The 24,394-nt window shown below is 47.5% G+C and overlaps 1 protein-coding gene across 8 annotated transcripts in view; it reads left to right on the plus strand.

Annotated features, from left to right (window-relative positions):
* The window catches only part of ABCC8 (ATP binding cassette subfamily C member 8), a gene marked incomplete at both ends in the record, with an annotated part of 75,988 nt that overhangs the window by 10,976 nt on the left and 40,618 nt on the right, over window positions 1–24,394 (plus strand). For 6 of the 8 annotated variants that reach the window (XM_081240624.1, XM_081240625.1, XM_081240626.1 and 3 more), the window contains 7 exons: window positions 408–574; window positions 2,189–2,431; window positions 3,295–3,483; window positions 10,496–10,660; window positions 14,241–14,396; window positions 19,261–19,395; window positions 19,727–19,889. In XM_081240624.1, coding sequence (XP_081096750.1) covers window positions 408–574; window positions 2,189–2,431; window positions 3,295–3,483; window positions 10,496–10,660; window positions 14,241–14,396; window positions 19,261–19,395; window positions 19,727–19,889 — 1,218 coding nt within the window. The remainder of the gene's footprint in view (window positions 1–407; window positions 575–2,188; window positions 2,432–3,294; window positions 3,484–10,495; window positions 10,661–14,240; window positions 14,397–19,260; window positions 19,396–19,726; window positions 19,890–24,394) is intronic. The other 2 variants (XM_081240629.1, XM_081240630.1) reach the window with 1 other exon arrangement.

The following is a 24,394-nucleotide window of genomic DNA, read 5'->3' on the forward strand; positions in this document are numbered from 1 at the left end:
GCTAATATAAGAAATAAATGAGATAAATACGTTTAAAGTGCTTATTTGGTATGGTGCCTATAACTTAGTTAAATTTAAGAAATAATTCCACTATTTTTCTTCTTATTTATTGTAAAGGGAAATTCGGCTGACCATCTTGACTTGTAAGATGATTATTATTTTTGAACATGCCTATCATGAGCGTTTTAATGTATGCACAATCGTCTCAAAATTGCACACTCATATATTCACACACACGGACACCCCTTTACTCAGAAATGTGCATACTCACACCCATGACACTTGCTTGTCCACACACACACCTCTTCCCTGACACACTTATTTTCTGTCCTCTTGCACACAGTTGCGCACACACACGTGAATATGTGCACACACATCCTCCGTGCTCTCTTGTCTCTCCTCGGCAGCCCTGCTAGTCTACTGGACCTTGGCCTTCATCACCAAGACTATCAAGTTTGTCAAGTTCTACGACCACGCCATCGGCTTCTCGCAGCTGCGCTTCTGCCTCACGGGGCTGCTGGTGATCCTCTACGGGATGCTGCTCCTCGTGGAGGTCAACGTCATCAGGGTGAGGGTAAGCAGGCCACTCCTGGGCTGCCACCCACCTGAGGACACACCTGGGCCAGGGCGGGGCTTCTGACCCGTGTCCTGCGCCTGGGTGTGGGTCTCCACCCTCTTCTTAGCCAAACCCTAGAAGGAGTCAGCTTCTTTTACCTGCTCCCAAAAGGAGAGTTGAGGCCAGTGGGAAAAGTTTCAGGAGGGACATTCCATCCGGCCCAGCTGCCCTCTACCCCAGGCTCCCAGGGGGACAGGAAGTGACAGCTGAGGCTGTAGGAGTCTGGGTTTAATCCCACAGGAAATAAAAGCTTCAGGTACTGGCTTCTCTGAGTTTGTTCGATTTACTTTTTTTCTTTTTGAGGTCAGCGAGGCTTATTTTAACGTATTCATATAGCTACACATGAATGAGTAAATGTGGTAAATGTGGCTGCATACATGTCTTTTTTTTAATCATTTTTGCTTGCCCCCTTTCCCTCTCTGAGATTCATACCCTTCCCTCCCCCAACCTTTCTCTCCCCAGGTAACCCAGATTAACAGCCTAGTATGTGGCCTTCCATTCTTTGCTTTTATTAATATAATACCACATACTTGTATCTGTTAAGAATTTCTTCTCAACACATATAAGTACTGTTTTTTTCTTTCAATATTAGTGTTATAAAAATAGGATCATATTATACATAGTTTTTCACAGCTTGCTTTTCTCATCTAACAGATATCCCTTGTGACTCCCTCCAAGTCTGAGATGGTTACTTTAGCTTCCTAATGGCTGCATAATATTCCATCGTGTGGATGAGCCATAATTCATTCAGCCATTACCCTATTGATGGGCATTCACTTTGTTGCCAACTTTTTACCTTCATAAATAATGGCATATTCAACATACCTATATCTTTATGTATTGCTGCTTTTCTTTCTGTGGAGAGAATCCAAGGAGTGGAGTTACTGGCTCAAAGGGTCTGTGTATTTTAAATGTTAATTGATGCTGCAGATTACCGTCCAGAAATGCTGTAACCTACCAGCAGTGAATCAGAAAGCGCTTTCCCTTTCTCCAACCAGCAAGGGGGGCTATAGCCATTTCTAATTTGCGCCAGTCTGATGAGCAGAAAGTGCTACTTTAATCTGCATTCTCTGACCCCTCTGCTTTAGTTGGTGATTTGCAGGCTATAGAGGCTTCTATATTCCCTACCTCCACTGACCCTCACATCATCCCCTTTTTAGATGAGGATACACTTTAGATGAGATGTGTCCAAAGGCACCTTGCTAGTAAGCGGAGGAGGCAGGATTCAAACCCGGGTCTGCATGGCTCCACGTTCTGCAAACCCTACATGAAACACAATGGCATATTCACAATTGTAGGAGAAGATGGTATATGGGAGATGCCTGCTCCTCCCTGACCCAGCCCACCCCAGGGGATTCCGAGTGGCCCTCGATGAAGGGTTATGGGTCAGGAGGCCCTGGCACTGGTAGCCAAGAGGAGTTGGGGGATCCTTTTCCTGGGAATAGGCAAACGATGGCCCCATCTATTAGAGGTCAAGGGTGGGATGACACAACCCCAGATCTTTGCTGAGGCAGAATGGAGGGTGGTGAGAAGGTGCACTTACCCATCCCCAGTGACCCGTGTGCCCCACAGAGATACATCTTCTTCAAGATGCCGAGGGAAGTGAAGCCCCCAGAGGACCTGCAGGACCTGGGGGTGCGCTTCCTGCAGCCCTTCGTGAACCTGCTGTCCAAAGGCACCTACTGGTGGATGAACGCCTTCATCAAGACGGCCCACAAGAAGCCCATTGATCTCCGAGCCATTGGGAAGCTGCCCATTGCCATGAGGGCCCTCACCAACTACCAGCGGCTCTGCGAGGCCTTCGATGCCCAGGAGGTCAGTGGGGGCATGGCCACACCATCCATTCCCTGCCCTCTGGTTTAGAGTCACAGATGGGGACATCAGAAAGTATCAGGTCAAACCCTTGATGGGACAGTGGGGAAACTGAGTCCCAGTGAGAGGAAGAGGCTTGCCCTAAGTCACACAGTGAACCAGAGACAAGTCCAAGACCAAAGACTCATAGGACAGTCACAGCTGGAATGGCCCTCACAGTTTAGCTCATCTGGCCTAACACTTTCATTGTCCATGTGGAGAAACTGAGGCCCTGAAGGGAGGTACTGATTTCCCATGCCCTGTGCTCTTCCTTTTGGAGCCCAGTGACTGTAAAGGTGGGAATTTTTACCCATTTGGAGAGCAGGGGCATTAGTAGACTGATCCTTACAATAACTCTATGATTTGGGCCAGGCAGGCATCTCTCCAAATCACTGATGAGGAAACTGAGACCCTGAGAAAGGCTGTGACCTCCCCAGAGGTGGCCCATAGCTGGTAGGTAGTAGAGCCGGTTGCCTGACTCCCAGCCCAGTGCTCCTTCGCTGCTTCTGCCCTAGCATCAAGGGGAGACACTGAGGCAGACACGGTGGCACTGGACTGGCATATGTTACTCCCTCATTACAGTGCTGTGCTCACCACGTAGTCCCTGACTAGCTGTGTGACCTTGGTCCATCACCTGGCCTCAGTTTCCCCATCTGGACCATGTTGGGTCCCCGTATGGACCCACACAACCACACACTTGATGGCTCCATAATTTCTTCCTGGAGTTCACCTTTTTGCAGCAGGGGCCAGGAGCTCCCTGGGAGGATGGGCCCTGCTGTGAACGGGCCCTCAGCCACTCTGACCTGGCCATGGGTCTCTCTGGACAGCGGAAGGACGTGCAAAGCACACAGGGTGCCCGGGCTATCTGGCAGGCCCTCTGCCATGCCTTCGGAAGGCGCCTGGTCCTCAGCAGCACTTTCCGCATCTTGGCTGACCTGCTGGGCTTCGCTGGGCCACTGTGCATCTTTGGAATCGTGGACCACCTTGGGAAGGAGAATCACGTCTTCCAGCCCAAGGTAGGCCACCGAGGGGTAGAGCAGGGCACCCTTTGCAAGGTTTTCACTCACGGGTGAGAAAGGGCAAGAGGCCGATGTGTGTGAGCTGTGACTGCAACGGGGCAGCTCCTTACGATGCACAGAGCCCTTAGCAATATCCCCCTCTAGGAGATGCTCTGCATCTGGTCAACAGAAATGTTAGAAGGCAAGCTTGTGCCCCTAGAAGATTTATGGCATCTTGCTCTTTTCACCATACCATAATCACCATAATACCTCTCTCAGTTATGTCATCATTCAGAAGGTTGCAGGAAGTACATTTGTTTATCCAGTGTCTAGAGCTTCTATTTGTTAGCTTTTAGTTCATGTCATCTTAACAGACTCTAAATAACTTTTCGGAGATCTATCTTCTTCAGTTTTGTATGTGCACAGCACTCAAGGTTCTGCAGGGCCATCTTGGTGGCTGCTGTTGGGGGGAAGAGAGTGGGAAACCTCCGTGTGTAGGGCTTTTTCTCCCTCCACTCCAAATTTTATTAAAAGCTGCCCCAGTTTTATTAATATGTTAGACTTGCCCATTAAAATTTCTTTTTAAAAAAGAGTTCCATGTCTTAAAAATATTTGAAACCCATTGGACTAGATGATATCCAATGGCCTTTCCAGCTCTAAAGATGCTACAGACTGAAATTTGTCGGACAACAGCGACAGAAAATCTTTCTGGGGTTTATTTTCCTTCCTTGGGGCAATAACATCCACTCTGGGGGTGAGGGTGGAGTACTTAATTCTTCCATCTGTTTCTTTGCTGCCACTTAGGTTTAGATGGTCACGAAGTGGAAAACTTTTCACCTCTCATAAAATTCAGAGTCTTATTTTCCCAGCAGGAACATCATTATAACCTTTTAACCACAAACAGACAGTCCAAAAATGATGCAGGGAATTACTAATTAGGGATCTGACTACTAATTTGCGACTCTCCCTTGTGTAATGTTATTCATCTCGTGGGCTCCAAAATTGCAGATACCATTTAATCCTCAGGAGGTTCATATGAATTTTTTCCAGAGATATAATTAATCAGCTGAGTACTTTTGGCCGGGAATATGAGACACTCCGAGTCTGTTTGTCTGATTTACTCAGCAAATGATTATTGAACCCTACCATATGCCAGACCTGGGTTAGGCTGTCAGAGTATAGAGGCAATGGTTTACGATTAACAATAATAACAACCATTTATTGACTGCTTAATACATGCCTGGCTGTGTGCAGAAGTTATCCATTTGTTATCTCATTTAATCCCTAAAACAGCCCTTTAGGGTAAGTTTTTTTTGTAACAGTTTTATTGAGATATAATTCACATAACCATACAACTTATAAGGTAGGTGTTTTAATCCCCATTCTACAGATGAGGAACTTGAGGCTCAAAGAGGTTAAGTAACTTTCCCTAAGGTCTCTCAGCTAGTTAGTGACAGAGTCAGGATTTAAAACCAAGTCTCTTTCACTCCATAGTCTGGGCATTTACAATCATGATGCTAAATTGATCATTATTATCAAGCCATCACCGCTGGCTCCAAGGATTGTGAAACCCAATGGAGGAGAGAGAAATCTAAATAAAATATTTTTATAGCATGTGTTAAATACTACTACTCGGAAGTAGATACAAGGAACTATGGGAAGAAGGAGTGACTAACTCAGCCAGTGATCATGACAGCTTCGTAGAGGAGAGGGTATTTGAATGGGGCCTTGACAGATGCATAGGAGTTGGCTAGGCTAAGATGGGTAGATTTCTTGTTCAATCAAGAATGTGAGGACTATTAACTTTGAAATAAATTTTATGAAAACTTTACTTCACATTTTTTTTGCTGTTAGAAAATGCTTATATAATGTATATATTTCTTAAAAAAAAAAAACTTGACAAAGCCTAAAAAAAAAAATAAACTTTGAAGACTCTTTTTGCTTATTTAGACTTCAGTGGCTTTTGAGCCGCTGAACTTTATTTGGCCTCAAAAGACGGGGGGAAGAGACTGCTTCTCTTGTCCACAGGAGTGTCACCTTCCGGTTCAGTCTGACCTTAGGTGACCCCCAAATACTCCACATTGATAAAACTTCAGCAGCATGGAGCCAGTTGTAAATATTAGGGGGAAGTGACACCAGCCAGAGCCCTTATCAGCTTGTCCACATCGTCTTCTTCTTCCTATGTTTCCCAAAACTCTTATGCCAGTCTCCTAAGAACTCTGAGGGCGGATGTGTCAAAGAGATGGTGAGAACAACACTTAGAATATCAGTTCATCTGAACGTTCGCTTTGCCTTCTCTTTTCTCTTTGTTTATACACAAACCCTGGGATTTGCTGCCCTCTCATTGGAGCGCTCCTGTCTCAGCGACTTGTTGGCACATAAATCGCCGAGACAGATGGCCCTGCCTCAGTGGCCGCAGGCCTTATCAAATTTAATATTTGTTCCCTGCAGCCCAAATGCAATCAGCAAATTACAGACATAGAAATGAGAGTTGAAAGTAAATATAGTCTCCAATGTCAGCAACAAAGAGTGCTCAGTCGTGCGGTTGCTTGGGATATGGCTTAATTCTCATTTGGGCTTCTGGGCCCAGAAAGTGGGGGAAAGGGGTCATTGATTAAAGTTACTTGGTTCACCCCACTGCCTCCCGGCAGGCAGCTCTAACCCAGAGAGACAGGTGCTATTCTGGTCTTTATGAACAAAGAAGGAAGCTCTCTAGCTACACGTCACAATGTTTAACAACGCTCTCAGTGAGAAAACCCTTCTTTCCGCTCAGCCTGAATCCATCCTGCTGCAGTCAGCACAGCCAGGCACCCATTGTTTACTTTATTATCAGTGGCTTCCCTGTCCTCTCTTCCCTCGCCAGGATACTCACAGTTGGCAAGAATCATACCGCCCTTGGCATCTTCAAGGACAAGTATTTCTTATCTCTTCTTTTATTGCTGGAAGTGTCATAGTTTGTTAGATCTTTGACACTCCTGTCCCCCTGCCACTTCCCAGGGAAAGCTGGGACCCAGGCTGTGCACAACCCACAACAGATCTCTTTCCAGCCCCCTCTCTCACCCAACCCCCTCCAACAATCTGTCACCTGCCATGGATGCCTCTGATCTGTCAGTGGGGCAAGGATTTATAAAGAACTGCTGGCATCTGAAACCTGCCAGCACTGCTGTAGGCTGTGAGCTGAGCAGAGAGAAAAAGAAAGAACAGTCTGGGTTTGATCTCAGGGCCAAAGCTTCGAGTGGCCTCTAAACCTCAGTGGGAGTCATGTGTAGGTTAGTGAGCGTGTGTTATTTCTGAATGAGTTCTCCTGAGACCTGCTTATGAGTGTATGCGTATGTTCCTTCTGTTTGTCCCTGTGTCTCTTGGTACGTCTCTTTCTGTGTATATCTGTGTCCCCATTTGGACGCCTATATGTGTGGCTATCACTGCGGGTACTTTGAGAACTTATATGCATTTCTGTGATTTTGTGATGTCAGCGTGTGGGTTGGTCTCTTTACGACAATGCCCATGAGCTGCTCTGGTCTGGCGTGCGTCACTAACCCCCTCTCAGCTGCCAAGATGCATCTCCAATGTCACCTCCTCCAGGAAGCCTTCCTCTGGTTGAATTAGATGCTCCTCTTCTGTGCTCCCATAATATCCTATGCTTGCACCATCAAAGCACCCCTTTTCTTCTTCCTCAACTTGACTCTGAGTCTCCTAAGACAGGACCTGCATTGTCTGACCTCTGTGTGCCCAGCTCCGTGCCTGACACCCAGGAGGCACAGGAGAAATGATTCTTCAATGAATAATGCAGATGTTACTGTTACTGCTTACACTTACTAAAAAAATTTTTTACCTACATCGTTACATTGGATTCTCATAACAACTCTCTGAAGTAGAAACCCTTAATGGCCTCATTTTACAGGTAAGGAAACTGAAGCTCAGAGAGGTTGAGGAACTTACTAAGGACACAATAGCTAACCTAATGAGTCAGAACTCAAACTCAGATATGACTAACCTCAAAGTCTAAGCTCTAAACCACGATGTCAAATGGTTGTGGATGGATGGCTGGGTGCCTTGGTCTGTGAGTGGTCAAAGACAGTTCTCAGTGTTTTTACCCAGGGCCTCCCAGAACTGGGACCTACAAGCAATTCCCTTTTTGGCTCTTGCCAAAATTGGAAGCAAGATCCCAAGTGTCCCCCTCTCCTTTAAGCTCCAGAGAACAAGGGAAAGGAGGCTTTCCAGTCATACCTCTGGCCAGGCAGGGGCAACAGGAATCAGACCTGTAGAGTCCTGGGTGCTAGGCCTACCTCTGCAACAAACTCCCTCTGCGCTCTTCAGCAGTCACTTACGTTCTGCAGGCTCTGTTGGCTCGACTGTAAAATGGGGAAATGTATAGCTTCTATAAAAAGTAGATGGGGGATGAAGATCATATGCCTTGATTAATTTAAAATATATTTATTGAGCTCTACTGGGGAAACCCCTGGAAACAAACACAATTTCCTTCCTGAGAGCTTGTGAAAATGTGAGACAAGGGCATCTGATCTTCCAAAGCATTTACCACCCGCCAAATGTCAAGTTGTAAGTCCTTGGCCTTTTCTCTCCAGTCTTCAAGGTGCTGGGCAATGCCAGTGCTCTCACAGCCATTTGAAGCTTCCCAGGGCCTGCCTTCCTTGGGCAGCATCCTAGCCCTCTTTGGCTAGTCTAGAACCCACTTCTTAATCAAAATGTAGCTATCCTGGCCTCCATCTCTTTTATGCTGTCTCTTTGAAGAGAGATCAAATAATGACCCAATCAATGACTTATACCTGCAAGCAGATTTTCATTTTAACAGGTCACAAAATTCTTGATCCAAATAAATATTATTTCTGACCCTAGGGTGTGTGTGTTGTTAGGGGAAGGGGTCAAGGCTTTGCCTTCAGACCTAAAAAATGAGAATTTGTTGCTTTGTGAAAAATGTACAAACACTGATGAGTGCATTTAATAAATAGCACCCATAGCCTAACCAATGAGATCGGTTGATTTTTCTAGCCCTCATTCCCCAGCGTATGTGCTTTCTGATCATTGTGACACCGTGAATGAGTGCCATTCCATGCTGCTCGAGAGCTTTCATGGTAACTGGTGTTCTTGGTTGCATAGCGTTCCCATGAGTATCCTAATATACTTACCCATTCCCTGTGGTTAGATATTTACATGGATTTTTGCACTCTCCCCCTGCCACAATCCAGAGATAGTACATCTTTGCACATACAGCTATTTCCTTATGTTAAATTATTTCCTTTGGGATAAATCCCCATGATGTGCTTTGTGGCTTTAAAATAATGGACTCTATTCTCCAGAGCTGGGTCTCTACAGAGGCTGGTAGAACAGAAGAATTCCAAGGCATGTTAAACAGGACCAGGTTTCTCCCGAGCCTGGATGACTACATTTTTGACCCAGAACCATCCAGGTGGGCATCTTTCAGTCCCCCACAAGTCACAAGCTTGTAGCTGACAGTAGGAGACTCAAGGTCAAAAGACTGGATGAGGCTTAAGTAGTGGATCTACGGTAGTGATTTTGGCATCACACAGGTTCATGTTCACGTGTTGTTTTCCTTTATCAGCGTGTGACCTCGGGCCAGCCACTTAACCATGCTGAAACTCCATTTCCTCATGTGTAAAACTGGGCTAATAATGGTACTCTTCTCATTGTGTGTTGTGAGCATTGCACCTGGTAAATATTGTATCCTGCCCCTTGCTTCCCTGTAAGGTCAGGTTCTTAAGCCACGTGGCCTAGTTTTAAGGTCCATTTTGCTGCTTCCAGCCATCCCCACCCTCTCCCTTCTCCCTTCTCCCTCTCCCTGTTGTACTTTAACAAATGAGACAGAGTCAGGGGCTTCAGGTGTCAGTAGGACCCCCTTCTAAGAGACCTCACTTCTCCCTATGTCTGCTTCCTGCTGTCCCCAAAAGGGAGAGACCCCATGCCACAGAGGAAGGGCCATACAGGTGTAACCAGGACCGGCTCCGTGGAGCTGTGAGGGCTGGTTGAAGGGGCCTGTTGAACCAAGAGGCAAGATCGTCTCTACCATCAGAAAGGCCTGTATCCAGGATGCAGGAATTTCTGACTCTAGGAACAGGACTCGGCTTAGAATCCTGACCCTTTCAGCCTGCTCTGGTGTGGACATGCCATCAGGCTCCTTCTCAGCACTTTGTTCCCACCACTCTTTATCCCGCAGCAGCAGTTCCCACACCCTTCCAAATCACTTGCAAAAGTTCAGGGCAGAGTCTCCGGAAGGGGAAAGCTATGTCTTCATGGAAACACTGATGTGGCTCTGCTGGGGAACGATGGACTTAAGATCAAAGTTTTCCCGGGAGCTGTTGATGATGAATTTAGAAACACATGCTCTTTTTCCCTGGTATCTTTAGCAATGAAGTCAAAGTGTTTGGGTTTTTTTTCCCCCCACTGCTTATCATCTGAGATCTTTCTGGAGGTGCAGGAAGCCTTACATTTAAAAGGAGGTCCCAGGAGCCCACAAGCCTGGGGCGCCTGGGTCTGAAATAGTCAGTTATAGGCAATGAGTTCCCATCTCTTGCCTGGGAGCACTACTGCCATGTTTTCTGCTGGTCTTCCTCCCCAGAAGTTTCTACAGTGCAGGCAGTTGGTGAATGTGGGACAAGGCCTCAGCTGATTCTGTTTTTGTAGCAGAGAACACACGTCGTGGGATCTGTTCTAGCAGTTCTAGTTTTGGCCGCTCTGCGATTCGCTCTATTTATTCTTGTCCTATTCAGAGTGAGCTCCCCTGGCCTGGTGGCCACAAAGCTGAGAGTCATATTTATGGGCGTGAGGTTAGAACTGGGCCACATTCTGCTCACCTAAGTTTATTGATGGAGAGAGTAGAGGCAACCCTCCCTATAGTTAGAAGAATGCTAGTCTGATTTTTCACTCATAAACAGTTGCACAAGGCTTGCAAGCATGGAGGGTCCTATAATAATGGCCTCTATGGCCCCGTAACAGGTACCACTGGCAGTCATTTTGCTGGCAATGACTGTCACCTCTGAATTTCTCTTTCCAACAGACACAATTTCTCGGGGTTTACTTTGTCTCATCCCAAGAGTTCCTTGCTAATGCCTACGTCTTAGCCGTGCTTCTGTTCCTTGCCCTCCTACTGCAAAGGACATTTCTGCAAGCATCCTACTATGTCGCCATTGAAACTGGAATTAACTTGAGAGGAGCAATACAGGTACTTGAATGATTATTCTTTTCACTTCACAATAAGAACCGCATTATTTGTCCTCACGGACACTCAAGAATGATTCTGCTGTGAATTTATTTTCTTGTTGCCCTTTAACAGTGTTTTGAAACAATAACCATTTATAAGGCAGTGTGACATAGTGGAGAGTGCCTTGGGCTGGTCTTGGGGAATGTAGTAGTTCTAGCCCTCGTTCTGCCTTGGACTAGATCTGAGATGTCAACTGCTCGGCCTTGAATGGGACGGACATCACTAATCAATCACAGCACTTTTTCCTGCTGAATGCAAGTGCAGCCTAAGAATCCTTCTATAAATACTGTTCCAGGGCTCTGTTACCAGACAGTCTTCTTTGGTTACAAAGAAGCATGTTTGACATACCAAGACTAGATAGACTGTAAGATCTATTTGAACTCTTAAATCTTGGATCATGAGGAGAGAGACATACCCGGCCTGGTAAGTCCCTGGGTCTAGGTTCTTGTTCCTGTCTGCTGTGGCTTCCTTCTCAGAGTCGGTTGAAAGGATGGTCAAGGTCAGGAAGGATTCAGGGCCCCATTAGCAAGGTGGTGATGAGCCCCAGTGTTTTGTTTTGTTTGTTTGTTTTTTTGTGGTACACAGGCCTCTCACTGTTGTGGCCTCTCCTGTTGTGGAGCACAGGCTCCGGACGCGCAGGCTCAGCGGCCACGGCTCACGGGCCCAACCGCTCCGTGGCATGTGAGATCTTCCCGGACCGGGGCACGAACCTGTGTCCCCTGCATCGGCAGGCAGACTCTCAACCACTGCGCTACCAGGGAAGCCCCAAGCCCCAGTGTTTTCATTAGAATTTTGGTTCCACTGTTGGAATGGAGAGACCCAGTGTGATAGTGGTTTAAATAGGATAAAAGTTTGTTTTGCACATTTAGTCAGGGCTGATGCGGCAGCTATACAGTCATCAGAGACCTTGGCCCCTTCTGTAATGTTGCTTTGCCAGCCTTCTCACATGACTTTGTCTCATGGTTTAATGTGACTGTTGAAATTGCCACTATCGTGTCTACATTTAAACCAACAAGAAGAAAGATGGGACAATAGGGAGACCTAATGTCTTTTCAAATCATGAGGCAGAAGTTGCACAGATCCTCTCCCATCCCACTGGGGAGAAATTGGCCACATGGCTATACCTAGAGAGGCTAGAAAGTGTGGTCTTTATTCTTTTTCTTTTCTTTTTCTTTTTTTTTGGCCACACCACATGGCATGTGGGATCTTAGTTTCCCAACCAGGGATCGAACCTGTGCCCCTTGCAGTGGAAGTGTGGAGTCTTAACCACTGGACCATCAGGGAAGTCCCTGGTCTTTATTCTTGACAGCCATATATGCCCTGCTAGAAATTCTTCTTCCGAAAAGAAGAGAATGGATAGTGGGGGACAGCTGGCAGATTCTGCCATACCCAGCAATTCCCATGAAGCCAGTAGAACACTAGGAAGTTGTGACTAAATCCCAAAGCCAGCTCATTCTGCAGAAATGTTTCTCAGAATCACGAACATTGATTGGTCCTCTGGGAGCCTGGATCAGAGGCATTGCAGAAAAGGAACTGAGAAGAGAAGGGTATAGCCTGGGCTGGAGACTGTGTCTGGGTCCAAACTCTGGTTATCTTGGTATAGTCCATGTGAGTGGCGCCCCCTGGAGTTGTATAGTGCACAGCTTGTGAAGCTGTCCATCTCCAGTGGTTTTTCATTTCCTCATGAATGTCATCAAGTGAGAATGGTAGAAAGATCCCAGGAAAATCTAAGACCCTCTAAGACTCGTAGGGGTTCAGATCTAGGAGAACCAAGCTATTGCTGGTTCAGAAAACCTCTCTAAAATCCCACACTCTGTCCTAGACCCCTCCAGTGACAGGCAGGCATGTATCACCACAAACAGCAGCCAATTTCATAGTCAAGCAGTTTTGTAATTAAATCTACTTTCTATTTCTGTCATAAATCACACACTAGCCCAATATTTTCCAATTATACTAAAAAAGCCAAATATGTTTTTTTAATGTATTAGCATGTAATCATTTTTATTAAACTGTCTGAATCTTTTGCACGAATTCATTATGTCCCCAAAAGAAAATGCTGGCATTAATTATGGGAGCAAATTAGAAAAAAACTTCTTCCTTTCAGAGATTTACAGAAATCTATAGATAAGGGTTTATGTCTTCATGAGTTTGAGAACAACCACAGTTCTTGCATGAAAAGTTATGAAGCAAGATTCCTGTATTATATATAATTTTTGACATATACCAGGTTTCGGTCATGTAATTCTCTGTATCCTGGTCTTAATAATGCTTTATTTGATAGTTTACTGTATGTTCCTACTTCACTGAAACTAGATTTATTATTATTCTTTAAAGACTGATTGCACATAACTTAGGATGAGCATAGATCTGTCAAAAAATGTCATTGCCATTATATTAAACCTTACCCATGGTATATATAAACTCGAAAAAGACAGAACAGGTTCATGCTTTAAGCAGACCTGACCCACGAAAAAGCCTGGGTTTACACAAAAGATGAATTAAGGGCTGGGAATCCACCTTGCAACAGAATGCACAGTAGAATTTCATTCAAGAACAGGCATCCCTAAAAGGAATGCATTTTTCCTTGTTTAAGGGCACAAAGCCTGACAATTGCCATCTTTCTGGGAGGCACAGTCACCGTGCACATAGAGCTTTTAGGTTCGGAGTTCACAGGGAGCCATTACCATGGCTGCTCCCCATCTACCCTGGGGAAGTAGAACAAGGTCCTTGGGGTGGCCAGACTCCGGACGGTGCTGGGGCTGATCGACACAAGCATTTGTCTCACATAAGACCTTCCCAGGCTGAATCCTTGTTTTATTTAAAGGCTCAATTAAGAAAGGACTTGGCCCGAGAACATACCCCCTTTCCCGGTTGAGGAAGCCGCATTAAAACAGATGGCTGCCACCCTTCATCATTTTTATGGCTCTAAAGTGTGTTCTCCACGGACCTCCAGTAAATCAAGAATATAACTGGACGTGAAAATCTGCTTTTAAGATTTAAAAGCTAATTAAGGGCTTCCCTGGTGGCGCAGTGGTTGAGAGTCCGCCTGCCGATGCAGGGGACACGGGTTCGTGCCCCGGTCCGGGAGGATCCCACGTGCCGCGGAGCGGCTGGGCCCGTGAGCCATGGCCGCTGAGCCTGTGCGTCCGGAGCCTGTGCTCCGCAGCGGGAGAGGCCACAACAGTGAGAGGCCCGCGTACCACAAAAAAAAAAAAAAAAAAAAAAAAGCTAATTAAGTCCTGTCTCCAAGGGAAAGGCCTTGCTTGCTGGGGAAGTAGCTTGCCATGCTCGCACAGATTCCTCACGTGAATGCTGCCTCTTTGACTTGCTTGAACTATAGTCAAAGCCCTTTACCTCTCTGAGCCTTAGTTACTCCATTTGTAAAACTGGAACAATCATGCAGTGCCTTTTACAGAGGTGCTCTGGGGCTCCATGGGGGAATGTCTGAGAGGCCCCTGGCACTTTAGAGACACATGGCATCTGGGGTGGTGATTAGGATGTTGATGATGACAAATGTGAAACACTCTGCTCTCATTTCCAGACCAAAATTTACAGTAAAATCATGCACCTGTCCACCTCCAACCTATCCATGGGGGGAATGACTGCCGGTCAGATCTGTAACCTGGTAGCCATCGACACCAACCAGCTCATGTGGTTTTTCTTCTTGTGCCCAAACCTCTGGGCTATGCCAGTACAGGTAAGGGATGTGTGCTTTGTTGGGGGTTGGGGGACACAAAACCAGAATCCGCTGGTACATGCCCAGTGGCCAGGAGCTCACCATCTTCCATTCCTTGTTTGCCTGTACCTTCTATCCCCTTGGGGTCTCCATGGAGTGTATGCCTGGGTGTCTATACTGTCTTATACTCTGCAAGTGGTCTAGCCATCTCTCTTGATGATCAGAGAAGGCAGTGTCACTAAGACTTTTAAAATGTAGCCAAGCTTTAAAAAAAAGTATAAATAATCATGTGTGGAACACTTTCACAGACATTAAAAGTTATGTTATAGCAGAGTACTTAATTACGTTGAAAAGTGTTCACGATGTTTTTAAGCAAAAAGAGTAAGTTAAAAATAGTATTCACAGTGTGCTTCCTGCTAAATTGGAATATACACATGTATATATTTGCACAGATTCACACAGGAAGAAAAAGAACTGAAAGTCCTCGTGGTGGGATTACAAGTGATTTTTATTTTGTTTATGCGTTTCTAAATTCTCCAATAAAACTGTGTTAATTTTGGAAATCTAAAACATGGCATTTCCTAAAGCGAGGCAACTTTTGGGACTGGCTCTGGAGGAGGCACATTCTCCCCCAACAGTAGAATGAGAATCCTCGGCACGGTTTACCTGACTCCTGGCCTGGTGTGCTCCATCTCCCATCTGGAGCTCTTCCACCACAGAGTCTGTGATTCCTGTCCTGTGCCTGAAGATGAGTCTTCACTCTGGTGCTCAGGCCAGAAGCTGAAGTCCAAGGTCCATTCCCAGAGGGCCTGCAGGCTTCACAGGGGCTGTCTGGTAGAGCAAAAGTGTCTGGACTTGGGTGAGGCAGGCTGATTCAAGTACTTAACCTGTCTGAGCCTCGGTTTCCTCATCTGGGAAAAGAGGATGATTCCTACGCTCTGGAGGTGTTCTGATGATTCAGTTAGATAATGTAAGCAAAGCACCAAGCACAGTGCCTGGCATGGAGTGGTCACTAAGTAAACATCAGAGCCCTCTAACTTGCTCACTTTGATGTAAGAACTTTACCAATCCAGAATCCATTGCTTCTTGGGATGTAGATTCCATAAACCTTAATCTAAAGTGATTTTTATTGGTCTTCCTTACCTGTAAAGTTTACATGTAAGAGACACTAAAGAAAAACAGAAGGAGAGGCTTGCATAGGGAGGCAGCTAGACAAGATTGGATGTAGGGCAGGAAATCTGATGGTCCTTTTTACGGGAACAGCCATATACACCATTCCCTATTACCACTGACCAGCACCCAGATCCCTGTGCCCCCCTCTACTCTGCCAAGATGGATCAGTGACTACAGAATCTATAGAAGGGCCTGGAGAGCTCATCTAATACAGTCACAGCCTTTTATCGTTTCTCTTGTGTTTCCTTGAACAACCCGTTTTGGAAGATTTTGTCCACCAGACCTGCTGCATTGTTATGGTTACTATTATTTTATTTTTTTAATTTTACTTACTTACTTATTTATTTATTTATTTTTATCTCTTTTTTTGGCTGCATTGGGTCTTCGTTGCTGCGCGTGGGCTTTCTCTCTAGTTGCGGTGAGCAGGGCTTCTCATTACGGTGGCTTCTCTTGTTGCAGAGCATGGGCTCTAGGCGCACGGGCTTCAGTAGTTGCGGCGCACGGGCTCAGTAGCTGTGGCTCGCGGGCTCTAGAACGCAGCCTCAGTAGTTGCGGCGCACGGGCTTAGTTGCTCCGTGGCATGTGGGATCTTCCCGGACCAGGGCTCGAACCCATGTCCCCTGCATTAGCAGGTGGATTCTTAACCACTGTGCCACCAGGGAAGTCCCTGGTTACTATCATTAATAGTGTTTATTGCACATGTACCATTGCTAACAAAACTAATAGCTGATAGCCCCTGCCCTGTGTCTGGCCTGCCCAGCCTGTCCCACTTGTGTAATTAACTCTCACAACACCGGGGTTGGGGGTGGGGTGGGGGGGATGAGGGGGGAGATTAGGTAAGAATTTTTACCTCCACAAAGTACTTACATTTCCTTATTTATCATGAAGTATCATTTTCTGTTTTAATTCCTCAAAGACTGTACCTTTGCCCTTAGAGTCTTGACCAGCCCTCAAGACACAGTGTTACCACCGGAATTGATACAATTCCTTCCAACAGGTCGGGATTCCATGTGGAGCCTCGTTGGCTACAGGGCACAGGAGGCTTTTGATGGTATTGAAATTAGCTGAGGAGCCCCTGTTCCTTTGTCCCCAGGGGCTCACCCTGATTTGTAATCTTTTTTTTTTTTTTTTTTTTTTTTTGCGGTATGTGGGCCTCTCATTGTTGTGGTCTCTCCCGTTGCGAAGCACAGGCTCCGGACGCGCAGGCTCAGCAGCCATGGCTCACGGGCCCAGCCGCTCCGCGGCATGTGGGATCTTCCCGGACTGGGGCACGAACCCGTGTCCCCTGCATCGGCAGGCGGACTCTCAACCACTGCGCCACCAGGGAAGCCCTGTAATCTTTTTTATTCACATATACTTTTTTAAATAACAGTTTTATTGAGATATAATTCACCCACTTAAAGTGTACAATCCACTTTAGCATGTTTACAGAGTTGTGCAACATCATCACAATTTTAGAACACTTTCGTCACCCCAAAAAGAAACCGACATCCACTGGCAGTCACTCCTCATCCCTGCCCCCAGCTCTAAGCAACCACTTATCTACCTATACTTTTGAAAACCTAATGAAACTTTCTTCTCAGAAGAACAAATGTGCATTCACACATTTTGCCTACAATTTAAGGGGCTTTGTGGGCCCCCTGAAGCTTATTGACAACCATGTCAAAGATCTTGGCCATAGTGGGGACCTCTGTGCTTCCTCATGCCATGGGCATCGGAGGCCCAGAGAGGGCAGGGACCTTACCCTGGGCCACACAGCGAGCTGGTAACAGCACCATACCCAGGTATCGCCTTTCTGTGGTTCCCTAGTGACAGAGGTCCCATGAGGCTTGTTTGTTTGTTTTCAAGAAGGAGGGTCAGGGACTTCCCTGGTGGCCCAGTAGTTAAGACTTTGCCTTCCACTGCAGGGGGTACTGGTTCGATCCCTGCGATCCCTGGTCGGGGAGCTAAGATCTCCCATGCTTGGCAGCCAAAAAACCAAAACATAAACAGCAGAAGCAATATTGTAACAAATTCAGTCAAGACTTTATAAATGGTCCACATCAAAAAAAGATCTTTAAAAAATGGTCAGCCACCTTGTCTCCAGCTAAGTGTCAGGCACTATTCTAGGTTCTTATCATATATATGTTCATTTGATCTTCACAACAGTCCTGCTAAGGGGGCAATTAAAATTACCAGTTTAAAAATGAAGATGCTGAGATTCAAGATTGCACTGCCAGTAAATGCTGGGACTGCATTCAAACTCGGCTGCAGACTCCTGGGACTGTGATCTCCCCACCACTACACGAGATTGCTTTCCTAGCCTGAGACTAGGAGGATAAAATAGCCCTTTTATTCCCCACACTTGCTTTGCACACTCAGAATCCCTGATTTCTGGTATGTTCTCTCACAGGGTCCATTCAGACCCCTGCAGAAGGGCAGAGGGGGCAGAAGGGTCTGGGGAGCGTGACAAAGGGTGGCTGAGGTGTGAGGAGGAGGCTGGTGGCAGTAGAAGTCACATCCCCAGCTCTTGCCCCAGCAGCTGCCAGCCTTGGAGGTGGTGGGCGTGCAGACACCAAGCCCCAGCCGGGGCCCTGGCGGTGACTCTGGCGGTGCTCTGAGAGCTTCCCTGGTATCCTGCTCTACCCAAGCTGCTAAACAACACCCCGACTGCCTCCAAATGAGGACAGCTAATGGAAAGAGTGGATGCCAGGGATAGTTTTCCAGAAGGATGCTGGGAGTGGGGGCCAGCAAGAGTAGGAAGGTTTTGCATCTCCTAATGTGCTCTTCTGCCCATCCATGCCAGCATTTAACATCAGTTAAACACTGGGAGGCAGGTGGTAAAGGGGTCATTTACCAGCCCCCTCGGAACCTGCTAATGCAGGAGGCATTCTCTAACTAATAGACATAACAGAGCCACCCACCCACTCTTTGGCCCTTGAGATGGTGCAGGAGCTCAGTGCCAATTTGGTGTAGGGCTCAGGGAGTACAGGGCCAACCCAGACACACTTTTGTTTTCAGATAAGGAAGACAGCACATCTGTTCCTCTAGAATAAGCCCTGAATTTAGAAGCGTCTGCCTTTGAAGGCGACCTGAGAAATTGTCATCTTGATGCTTTGGGGGCTGGCAAGAGTAATTTATACTTCTCATAAATATTCAGAAGCCAGCTGTCATTTACATAAAGCTAGAAACAGAATGAATTCTCTTTTTAGAGGATATGTACCAGATTCACTAAAAATTAAAGACACCAGGAGCATAAGGATGAAAAGTAAACTCTTAGACCCTGGACTGGTTTTGTCTGGCATGGATGCAGCTATTTTGCCCCCCTGCTCACGTATCACTTTTTTTCCAATGAGAGTGAACCATCAACCTTGAAAGCCAGCAAACAGAGCAAAAAGTCCTGTCACTCACTGTGCAAACTCAGCTCTTAGACCTCCATCTGCCAAAGTAGACATGGAGAGAGTTAATGCCTCAGCCAGCCTTGCAGATAAATGCAGTTAGTTACCAGCCCAGAAATTCTCTGCTTGGGTGAGAGCCCATCATGTTAATCCCTCCTTCTGAAATTGCTTTGTAACACCTCCTCCTCTTTCCCCCAAGAAACTTTTAAAAGCTGGACACCAAGGCATGTCCCACTTTAGGGCACTGGGTTACCGGGTGGGGAGGAGGGTGCCAATACCCCCTGGCAGGGAAGCCCCCAGATCAAAGGGAACTCATGCCCATGACCCTCCCTCAGATCATCGTGGGTGTGATTCTCCTTTACTACATCCTTGGAATCAGTGCCTTAATTGGAGCAGCTGTCATCATTCTGCTGGCTCCAGTCCAGTATTTTGTGGCCACCAAGCTCTCCCAGGCCCAGCGGAGCACACTGGTAAGTATCTGTAGGTGTGCGTGTGCCCCCTTTTCCCATCCTTCCCCCATACATTCCCCCCTCTCCCCTTACATTAGTGGGTCTCCTCACTCTTCCCCCAGATGTCACCAAACAGTGCCCCCCACACACATCCACACTATGATTGACCTTAAGCAGGTCACTTCAGCTGTCCAGGCCTTGGTTTCTTTGTGAAATGGGATTAATGGAGCATCCCCGAGGAGACGGAGGCTGGGCGTAGGCTGTAAAATGGTGAGGGCATTGACTCGCCTCCTTCCTCTTGGGTGGGATGGGGGCAAAAGAAACCCTTCTCTGACTCAGTGACTCCTGGCAGGAGTATTCCAACGAGAGGCTGAAGCAGACCAACGAGATGCTCCGTGGCATCAAACTGCTCAAGCTGTACGCCTGGGAGAACATCTTCCGCACGCGGGTGGAGATGACCCGCAAGAAGGAGATGACCAGCCTCAGGGCCTTCGCCGTCTACACCTCCATCTCCAGTGAGTCCCCCGCAACCAGCCAGCCCTGTGTGCTGCTGCCTACATGCCAGGAGAGGGTGGCAGGGCTGGGGGAGGAGGTAGGGGTGGCAGAAGCGGGAGACTTTGGGAATCATCCCGTCCAGGAGAGCCACAAACTGTCTCTTGTAGCAGAGCTGCCAGAAATCAGTGTTCTTCAGCCATTTATCGAGCAAACGTATTGAGAGCCTGCTACGTGCAGGGCCCTGGGCTGGCTCTCAGGGTACAGTGATGAGAAAGATAGATGTGGTCTTTGATGTCTTATTAAGCTGATACGTTATTGAGAGGCAGCAATAAATGAATAAATAACAGCAGTTTTGAGTTCTCCCAAGTGTGAGGACTTCTTTTCAATAAGTCAGACTGAGCTGCCAGTGTCTTAAGGAAGCTACAGGGAAGCTTTCATCTACCTGGGGCCATGAGAGGTAGAAAATTTCTCTTTAAAGAACAAAAGCTCAAGCTTGAGGTACTCACAGGTGTAGGACTGAATTTACATTAACCAAGTGGTTTGGGAACCCCAAGCCCCGAAAATAGAGAAAAAAAGACCAAAACTGGTAAAACTCCTATGGTCCCAGAAGACACGCATATTAAAACCATTTTCCAGAGAACATAGGACTCCAGTGGCAAATACTCATGTTAAACAATGAGCTGATAATAAAGAAATAAAAATCCTCCAGAAAAGATGTACCACCAGAGTGAGAGTCAGCAAATAGGAGAATTAGATCCTCAGTACCTCGAGATGATAGAATGGTCTGAAAGAGATAATAAAATAAGTGCTTTAAGGGAACTCCCTGGCAGTCCAGGGGTTAGGACTCCGTGCTTTCACTGCTGAGCAGCCAGGTTTGGTCCCTGGTCAGGGAACTAAGATCCCACAAGCTGCACGGCATGGCCACAAGACAAAACAAAATAAAACCAACAAAATAAGTGGGTTAAAATAATTAAAGGAAGGCACAAGGCAAAACAGCAAAAAGAAAGCCAAAAGAACTTCTAAAAATTAAAAATTTAGTTATTGAAATTAATTCAGCTGGCTCCCTGGTCAGAGTGGGCATATAGAGGTCAGGTGATGGATGGAGTCCTGGCCCAAGTTTATCTCACAGTTGGTCTAGTGGTTCCATGGATCCACCCCTTTGTGGTTACCGCCCAAGTGCATAATTGGGATGTAGATATTTAGCAGCTAGAAAACCTCATTCTGATTCCCTGATCTGTCCAGTTTAAGAGTCATTTTGGTAGGAAAGGCCAAGAGGAAGCCCTCAGAGAGAAAAAAATAAAAAAGAAATGAAAAACAACTCAGTGTACAGGTTAAATGAATTAACATAGCTGAAGAGAGAATTTGTGAATAAAAAGATGGATCTGTGGAAATTACACAGAATGTGGCAAGGAGAGATAAATGGAAAATGTTTTTGTAAGTTGGGAGAACCATTTTACAGATGGGAAATTGAGGCCCAGAGGAGGACATCTTCCTGACGTCACTTCTGAGGTTAATGGCTTGGCTCAGACTAGATCCTCTGGAATCTCTTAGACTCCCAGCCTCATGCTGTTTTCCACCTAGAGCCAGGAACCCAAGTGGGGTGAAGAAAACTGAGGGCACAATGGGCACCATTTTCAGGCTATTGTCTCTGAATAGAGGAGAAACAACCCAGCATGGGCTCTGACGGGAGTGGGAAATAGGGAAGGAAATTAAGAGAGGTAGACACTACGACTAACCCCCCCTCCGGCTGAAGTTGGTTCTCTTGGTGTGGCAGGAGTAGACACACCTGTGGGCATGGCAGTGCTGGGCAGCAGTGGAGGGTGCACCAGATGTGTCTCCCAGAGAGGTGCATGGAGAATGAGGTGGTCCCTCAGGTCATCTGTGTGTTCCTGGCAGTCACGTTGCCTAGCGAGGGGGTCTGGTGGGCTCAAGTGGCCAGCGTCCAACCTGAAGGTTCTCACAAGGTGGGGCTTGCACTGAGCACTTCCTTGTGTCCGGTCAGACCATGGCGTCCTGGTCCAGGCACCCGTGGCCAGGCCACCCACCATCATGGCACCAGCCATGGCACCTTCTGCAGAAAATCCTGCTAAGAGCTGATTTTCTCAGAATGGAGTGATGAGCATGGCAGTCTTCCTAGATTCTTCACCAAGACACTCCAGGTTCCTCAGCCGTGACCTTGTGGCCTCCAAGCACCCCTGGGCTGAGCACTTGATAGGACAGGAGAAATTAGGCAGGAGCCTCTGGGGAGCTCAGAGAAACCAGTGTCCACACCCTAGGCCCTCTTCAGTCTCTCGGTCAGCTCTGCTTACCCCTGAGCCTGGTCGTGGTAACAGTAACCCTACGCTGTGTACAGACCCGTGAATCACAGACACCTAGCTTCCAGTCACCCCATCAGGGGGAACAACTGCTGAGGTGGGGGAGGTCTTCCCCCTCCCGGCAATAACGTGGCAGGGTGGAGTAGGGCGGGCTCACTGTTGCTACGACGGGAGGGAGGGAAGGGAAGCCGTAAGGAAATTGGGAGCACTGGGTCCCCAAGATTCCTGACAGCAAAGTAGGGACAGCCTCTGGTCATACAGGTGGGGGCAGGTGGCAGCTACTTTGGTTCTAAGAGATGTATGCTTATTTCCTGCAATCCAAACTTCAACCTGCTGGGACATGTTTCCTATGTAAGCAACATCATAAGATGCCTAGGTTCCCAGGCTAGCCCACTAAGCCTATCTAGTAGGCGCTTTTTGACCTATGGGGCCCCCAGAAGACTAGCCCTGGCTTTGTGAAGGGTCTGGAGCCAGGAGGACCTGGGGCAAGGAGGCTCCGTGTTGTCAAGAGCTGAGATGACAATGGCTCTGGAGCTAAACAGGGGTCTCCCCAGGGCCCCTCACCTGTCCAGTACTTGGTGACCTAGAGAGATAAACAGAGCAGCCCAGGCTGGTCCCTGGAAGAGGGCAGAGAGGAGGAAGGGGAAGAGCCCTCCGGGAGAGAGAGCTTTGAAAGCCAAGTGCTATTTGCTCTGTGTTCGCCCTTCCTGGGGTGGGTTTCTTTGTGTTGGTCGGCAGTGGGATGGGGAGAGACAGGGCGTTAGGGTGAGGGCACTGCAGGCTGCAGTTATATGCTTTGAGTGTGTTTTCATTTACCTCCTCCTGGACTTCCTGCCTTCTGCTCTCTGTCACCCAGAATTAGGACACAGGTCATTAAGCTTGAGGTAATGGGGCATCTTTCATTCTCACTTCTGGCACCAGCCATGGGGACCTGTGGCCACAAAGGAGCCCTGGAGTCATGTGTCCTGATGGGGCCCATCCTGGTGCTGCCTGCTGGGCTTTCAGTCTGGTCGTTGTACACCAGGCGGACTGTTAGGCAGACAAGGTTACCTCTGACACTCTGTCTGATGGTCTCACAGTGGCATCACTGAGAGCTCCTGTTTGTGGAGCCCTGAGCTGGTGCATGGCAGGACAGAGCAAGAGAGTGAAAAGGAAATGATACAGTTTCTCTGCCATCAAAATCCAGAATCAGCATTTCCTCTTGAAGAAAAACAGTTGTGAGTTACTCAGAGGGCGTTAAGTGAGCCCTGCCCTGTGCTAACCACTGGGAGGGACGCAAGGGACCAAACGATGTGCTCCTGTTCTCAAGGAGTTTATACTCTGCTAAGAAGTCAGAGCTAACATACGTGAAACAGTGTGGCAGGGAGCTCTCGACCACGGGGACCTGCTCCATGCTGCTGCCCAGCAAGCCTGACTTCATTTAACCCTCCGAACAACTCTGTGAGGTTTGTAGCACTATTGTCCTATTTTACAGCATGGAAGACTGAGGCTCAGGGAGGTGAAAGGACTCTCTGAGGTCCTCAGCCAATAAATGGCAGAGAACAGAGAAGAAGAAAGCCTGCACGGGCTCAGAGTTCACACGGAGCTTCATGCAAGAGGAGGCGTGGCTGCACCTGCCACAAGCAGGGTTTCAATGAGCCGAAGACAAAGTGGGGAAAAGCTGCGAGCGAGCGCTGTGCTCACTCCCCTTAGAAACCAATTCAACCCTTATTTCCTTGCAGAACCCGCATAGCTCTAGGTGTCCAGTCCAGCCATAAATTAGAGGACAAGCTTTGCAGGGGTGACACAGGGGTCCCAGGCCCTAACTGTCAACCAGTTGACATGCTGCCAGTTCATTCTGTCCTTCGCGCAGCACCCATTCCTCCTCTCTGTGCTAGACTCTCCTGAGGCCCTGGACGGTAGAGGAGGCTGCACGGTCCTCACCCTCGCAGTCTTGTGGGAGACCACGCCACGAACAGGGGTCGTGCCTGTGGTTAGAGCCACAGGGTCAGTTCTAAATCCCCCGTGTTCTCTTTCATGGGCACACCTGGCCTCCTTTATTTCTTTCGTTCCCTTATCTAATAAATATTGACTGAGCACCCACTATGTGTCGCGCCCTATGCCAGGCCTGGGGGATGCGGCAGGCTGTTCACAGTCTAGTAGGGAAGCCAGACGGGCAGCTGTGTCGTGAGTGACAGGAACAGAAAGTGGAATCCATCAGAGCGGCACCC

Source organism: Mesoplodon bidens (assembly GCF_964165515.1).
Source record: "Mesoplodon bidens genome assembly, chromosome: 7".
Taxonomy (NCBI): domain Eukaryota; kingdom Metazoa; phylum Chordata; class Mammalia; order Artiodactyla; family Ziphiidae; genus Mesoplodon; species Mesoplodon bidens.